We start from the raw sequence: 6,519 nt of genomic DNA on the forward strand, positions 1-6,519 counted from the left end.
CTAATGCGGGGGGGGGGGGAAGCCCAACTAAATGGAAGGAACCAAGAGCTGTGACTGACCACGCGTGCACAAAATTTGGAAATGGGAAAAAAAACCCAAAACCATGAGCGGGGCTGGGGATCCCTAAAAACTGTTTTCCCCATTTGGAAGTCTGACTGTTGTGTGATTTGGACTCCAGGGAGGGGGAGAAGGCCGGAAGGGTCTGACCTTTGCCTTCTCTGATCTACAGAGGCCAAGATGTTCCTCAGCAAGTGCGAGGGGGAGCTGAGCGAGTTGAGAAGAGCGTGGACAGCGACGGCACGACGCCCCCCGAGAACCAGGAGGAGGAGCAGCCCAAGAAGAAGCACCGCCGTAACCGGACCACGTTCACCACCTACCAGCTGCACGAACTGGAGAGGGCCTTTGAGAAATCGCACTACCCGGATGTCTACAGCCGCGAAGAGCTGGCCATGAAAGTCAACTTGCCAGAGGTCAGAGTTCAGGTGAGAACAGGTGATCGCGCTGACCCGTACTACTCATGCTGCGATATTCCTAACCTCCCAACCTCAAAACAGGACCTTTTCATTAGGTTTTTTTTTATAAAAAAAAGAGCCCAAAAGAGGACAGACACCAAAAGAAGACGAAGAGGAGGAGGAGGAGATTGGATTTATACCTCGCCCTTCACTCGGAGTCTCAGGGCGGCTTCCAAACTCCTTTCCCTCCCCCTCCCCACAACAGACACCCTGTGAGGTAGGTGGGGATGACAGAGCTCTCTCGAGGACTGTCTGTGAGAGGACAGCTCTGAGAGAACTTGTGACTGACCCAAGGTCATGCCAGCAGCTGCATATGCAAGAGTGGGGAATCAAACCCGGTTCTCCCAGGTAAGAGTCCGCACACTTAACCACTGCACCAAACTGGAGATGTTCTCTAAAAAGAGGACATCTGGCAGCCCTAAGAGAGGTTAATCACATAACAAACTGGTAGCATATTTATAATTTTTCTGTTTTGAAATAAATTACATTACTGTCTGTGTTGTATCTGGGTGTTGGATCCCACAGTTTTAATGTTTTATGGGTTGACAGATTTAATTAATTATTTTAAAAAATAAAAATAAAGTCCCACCTGTTACAAAAGAACAAAACATCAGGGATCATCTATTAACAGGACAGCCCAGCACTCAGAGGGTCAGACTAGGCCAGGGTTCAGAGCCCTGCTCTGCCATGAAGGTTTGATTTTGGAATGATCCCCTTTGTCCAGCCTAACCTACCTCACAGGGTTGTTGGGAAGATTAATGGGGAGGAGGGAAACCATGCTGAACTCTTGGAGGAAGATGGATACGGTAAAAAGCAAATATCAACACCAAACAAGTAACAACATTTAGATATGCTGTTCTCCCAAGACCTATCTCGGAAAAATCAATTCCAAGCTATCTCTTATAAGATAATGCCATATTTAAATGCCTTGACAGGTTTTTTTCCACGCAGAAGGAGGGAAGTATTACCCAGCAGCTATTAGGACTTCTCTGGGCAAAATTAATCAGATTGTACTTTATGGCACCAGAGTGTGGGTAGAAGGTATATCAGAGACTATTGATTCCTTCTTATTAAAAATTCCTGAGGAAAATAACCAGGTTCACAAAGTGTGCATCTAATGTTGCCAGGTCCTACGCTCTCGCCAGTGGGGGGTGGGAGGGAGCTCTCTGGGAGGGGGGACGTCACCACACGTGATGCCTCCGACATGATGACATCACACAGAAGTCATGTAATCACGCCAGGGATGTTGCAGTGACACACTGGTATTTTGGGCAAAACTATGGTTGCCAACGTTCCCTCTAAGCTGTGGAGTCTCGTGAGTGAAAATTCTACTTTGTGAGCTACTGGCATTAAAGTTGTGAGCGAGCGATTTGACTCCTGCATCAATTAGTTGGCTCTGGAGCCATCCTTCCTGAGCAGAGACAAAAATCTGTGAGCTGGAGGCTAAAAAACTGTGATCTAGCTCACACAAACTCAGCTTAGCGGGAACACTGGTTGCCATGGTGTTTTGCGCAAAATACCAAAGCGTTGCCACACGACGCCCCTGGCGTGATGACGACATGAATGTGTGAGATCATCACATTAGGGAGTGTGCTGGGGCTGTTGGGGGCAGGGTCCCCCCCACCAGCTGGCACAAAATCGGGGGATCCCCCACCCCCACCTGGGGTCTGGCAACCCTGTGGTGTATCCCGTATAGCTATTCGCCAAGAATTTGCAGTTCCTTCATTAGAATCAGTAGCTTGGCTGGACACATTTTGACTCAGGATAAAAATTCTTTTTTAACTATAGATCTAAACACTTTTTAGACTGAGAGAAAATCTCTTCCAGAGTAAATAAGAACATAAGAGACGCCAATGTTGGATCAGGCCAAAGGCCCATCCAGTCCAACACTCTGTGTCACACAGTGGCCAGAAATACCAGGTGCCATCAGGAGCTCCACCAGTGGGGCCAGGACATTAGAAGCCCTCCCACTGTTGACCCCCCCCCCCCAGCACCAAGAAGACAGAGCATCCCTTGCCCCAGAGTCCCTATCTATACCTTGTGGCTAATAGCCACTGATGGACCTCTGCTCCATGTGCCTATCTAATTCCCTTTTGAATGGATGAGGCTGGTCAGTCAGAGACTGGAACCATTAAGCTTTACTCCAGCTTTATTATTGTTGACGGGAAACGAGAAAACTGAATTCCAAAAGGTCAAAAAGCAGCTATCGATACAAGATTTTAGACACACATATCAGTCAGCAAGCAGGGTGCATTCCCTTGCTTATTACGGACAAACCCCCAGTTACCTTACCAACATGTTCAAAGTCCATGACAGTTCCCCCACACTGTGATTAAAAAAAAAAAAATTGGCTGCTAGATTGAATGCTGTATTAACCCCAGAAATAAAAACCTGCTTTTGGGGAGTTCCCCTTTCAGAACACGGGTGTGTCTCCAACACAGAGAAGAAAAGTATCCTGGCTCATCTAGTTATCGAATGTCCCAAGTTCAGTGAGGGGGGTGGGGAGAGAGATGGATTACCTGAATACTTGAGAAGAATGAGCTCACAAATATTAACCAAAGCCTTTCTTTTTTCTTACGAGATAAGGACCCGTATATCACCAGGTCACTGGCAATGTCCCCTCTAAGCCGAGTTAATGTGAGCTAGCTCACAGTTTTTTAGCCGCTGACTCACCCTTTTTTGTCTGAGCTCAGGAAGGAGGGCTCCAGAGCAAACTAATTTATGCAGGAGCCAAATCGCTCCCTCACAACTTTAATGCCAGTAGTTCATAAAGTTGAATTTTTGCTCAGACGACTCCACAGCTTAGAGGGAGCATTGGTCACTGGCATCCTACCTTTAGGAAAGCCAGCATAAAACTTAAATTAAAAAACATTTGTGAGGGAGGTGGGGTCTCCCCCCCCCCCCCCCCGTGGTTAGTCTTAAAACTGTGGCCGAACGAGCCCTACCATTAAAGGAAAGGATAAAAATGTGATAGGTAGACTGAACCAATAATAATAGTAGTAATAGCAGCAGTAGTACAAGTACTACTAATAATCCCAGCAATCCTTCTCCAAAATAAAAAAACCTGTCATTGCCGGAAGTCAAAGCGAAAGGAGGGGACTCCAGCAAACATCTTGAGGAAGATTGTTCCCTGGTTGGAGGGCAATCCCAACAGAGCCTGTCCACTGTGCTTGCTACAATCAATATGCATAGCCCAAGCCAAGCCCCCAGCAGGTCTAAGACAGGGGTGTCAAACATGCGGCCCAGGGGCCAGATCAGGCCCCCGGAGGGCTTCCATCAGGCCCGCAGTGGAACTGGCTGTCTTCTGCTTCTTCTTCCAGTTCTGCTGCTGCTGCTGCCTCATTGTAGGTTTGCAGATTACACCTGAACAGCATACTCAAGATTGCAACAGTAACTTTGTAAGCCGCCCCGAGCTGAATACGGGGTGGGGCGGGATATAAATCCCAAAAATAAATAAATAAATAAATAAACAGCACAGAAATTTTGATGCAATAATTCAGAGCAAGAGGTGTCAGTTATCAGACACTGCTAAATAAGCAAAATATTGCAAGGGTGCTAATGTTTTAGGCATGTTTGTGTCCTTTATAAAGTTCATATCTCCACTACCTGGCATTACATTTTATGACGGATGTGGCCCGGCCCAACAAGGTCTCCTTTATGTCAGATCTGGCCCTCATAACAAATGAGTTCGACACCCTGTCAGGTTCCACAGCCAAAAAGGAGTACACACTTATCATAAGGTTATACTTTATTGTAAGAGCTATAGAAGCAGTAACATCGTCACTGTTAGGAATGGCTACTTTCCTACAAGCATAATGGGATATTCGTATGCACACACCCCCTCCTCGGCCAATTGGCCTGACTCCTGCGCACGGGAGAATGGGGCCCTAGGCCGTTAAAGCCAAAGCTGGGAATCTAAACCTATCCCACGGGTAATTGATGGGGAGACGCTACACAGGCAGCTAGCAAGGACATAGATAAGCAAGGACGAAGGAATGCGGCAGCAGTTGGTACACAGGTCAAGCAGATGCACTCTTGCCCATGAACATCATGGCAGCATAGGTGGCATTCTGCCCACCCAAAAGTCAGCCCCTCCCGGACCTTCCGGAAGGTCTCCCGGGCATTCCAGGAGGTCTCCCGGTTATTCTGGGAGGTCTCCCGGTTTGTCCGGAAACTCCTGGTGGAACCTGCGCAACAACTCAGGGGCCCGAATATCCCCTACTTCCACCCATTCATGGTGCTGGGGTCCAAAATCACGCTATTCCACCAAGTAAAACAATTTCCCACGTTTGAGTTTAGAGTCCAAGATCTTCGAGATTTCAAAATGTTCCTCACCCTCGATCATGATGGGGGGGGGGTACAGGCTGCACCCGAAGCCCGTTTCAGGAGGCTGAAATGAAGTACAGAATAAATATTGCTCAAGTTCTTGGGCAGCTCCAAGTCCACAGCCACTTCGTTAATCATCCGTTTTACCTTAAACAGTCCTATATATTTCCACCCTAGTTTACGGCTGGGCTGCAACACTTTAATGTTCTTAGTAGACACATACACCGAATCCCCAGGCTGCAGAGCCCAAGCCTCCACCCTTCTCTCGTCAGCCTGAGCCTTATATGCCTCCTTGGCTGCATTCAAAGTCTTACAGAGGAGCGGCCAAGAGTCCTTCAGGTGTTGACACCATTTCACAGCATCTCCCGTCCCCAACTCATTGGGTCCCTCCAGGAACGGCACTGGGGGGCTGTCATATCCATACAGTGCCTTAAAAGGGGACATCCCTGTAGATGAGTGACACGTGTTGTTGTAGCAAAACTTGGCAAGGGGTAGGAGATTCACCCAATCATCTTGTTGATAGTTAGTGAAGCAGCGCAGATATTGCTCCAAAGTTTGATTTACACGTTCCGTCTGCCCATCAGTCCCTGGATGATAGGCACGGTTAACGCACGTTCGATCCCCATAAGCTTCATAAGTTACCCCCAGATACGGGAAACGAACTGGGGCCCCCTATCGGAAATGACTTTAGCCGGGAGCGTGTGTAGGTGGACACATAGAGTAAGAAAGCTTTCGCCAATGCTTTTGCTGGGGGTAGGGAAGCGAAAGGGACAAAATGTGCTTGCTTAGAGAATAAATCCACGACAACCCAAATGACCGACATAGTCTTACTCGGGGGTAAATTCGTGATAAAGTCCATAGAGATCACCTCCCATGGCCTACTCGGAGTCGGGAGAGGTTGCAGCAATCCCGGGGGTTTACCCAGTCTGGATTTGCACATGGCACAAGTTTGACACAATTTTACAAACGCTGACAAATCCTTTCACATCTGTGGCCACCAGAACTGTCTTTGCAGCAGCTGCAAGGATTTAACAAACCCGGGGTGACCGGCCAATTTCGAGCTGTGTACTGCGTTCAGTACTTCCCTCCCGTAGGGAATGTGGGACATAAAGTTTGTTGCTGCAGTACCCATCTGGTTTGACTTCCAACCCCCCCTCCAATTCCACCTCCGCCTTGTCCCCCTCCGAGAAGGCGGAGATAAACCTGCTATTCCAATGGGTCCCGCCTGGCGCATCAGGGGGGTGGGGTCCTGGCTGTGAAGTAGGTGAGGAGGGCCTGGAGTGGCTGCGTGTAGTCACCGCCCCACCGAGTTGAGAGGGTGTAAACATAGAGTCCAGAATCACCTCCCGTTGGCTGTCGTGCTGAGGGCGGCGAGACAGGGCGTCAGCTAGAGAGTTTGCAGAATTGGGGAAATGATGATGGGTAAATTGAAACTTGGAAAAGAAATCAGCCCACTGGAGCTGCTTGGCGTTGAGGCTCCGGGGTATTTTAAGCATTTCCAAGTTCTTGTGATCAGTCCACACTGGGTTGGGAAATACCTGGAGATTTGGGGGGTGGAGCCAGGCATCATAGGTTTGCAGCTTACAGATACACACCTGAACAGCACACTCAAGATTGCAACAGCACAGACATTTTGATGCAATAATTCAGAGCAAGAGGGGTCAGTTATCAGACACTGTTA

General features: G+C 48.4%; 1 protein-coding gene across 1 annotated transcript in view; it reads left to right on the forward strand.

Moving 5' to 3' along the window:
* Nucleotides 1–237: 237 nt before the first annotated feature.
* LOC107120008 (retinal homeobox protein Rx1-like) overlaps nucleotides 238–6,519 on the forward strand; it is a 7,913-nt gene continuing 1,631 nt past the window's right edge. The window contains 2 exon segments of the mRNA XM_015422645.1: nucleotides 238–279; nucleotides 282–482. Coding sequence (XP_015278131.1) covers nucleotides 238–279; nucleotides 282–482 — 243 coding nt within the window.

This window comes from Gekko japonicus, unplaced genomic scaffold, assembly GCF_001447785.1.
Source record: "Gekko japonicus isolate JY-2015 unplaced genomic scaffold, Gekko_japonicus_V1.1 scaffold2030, whole genome shotgun sequence".
NCBI classification, from domain to species: Eukaryota; Metazoa; Chordata; class Lepidosauria; order Squamata; family Gekkonidae; genus Gekko; species Gekko japonicus.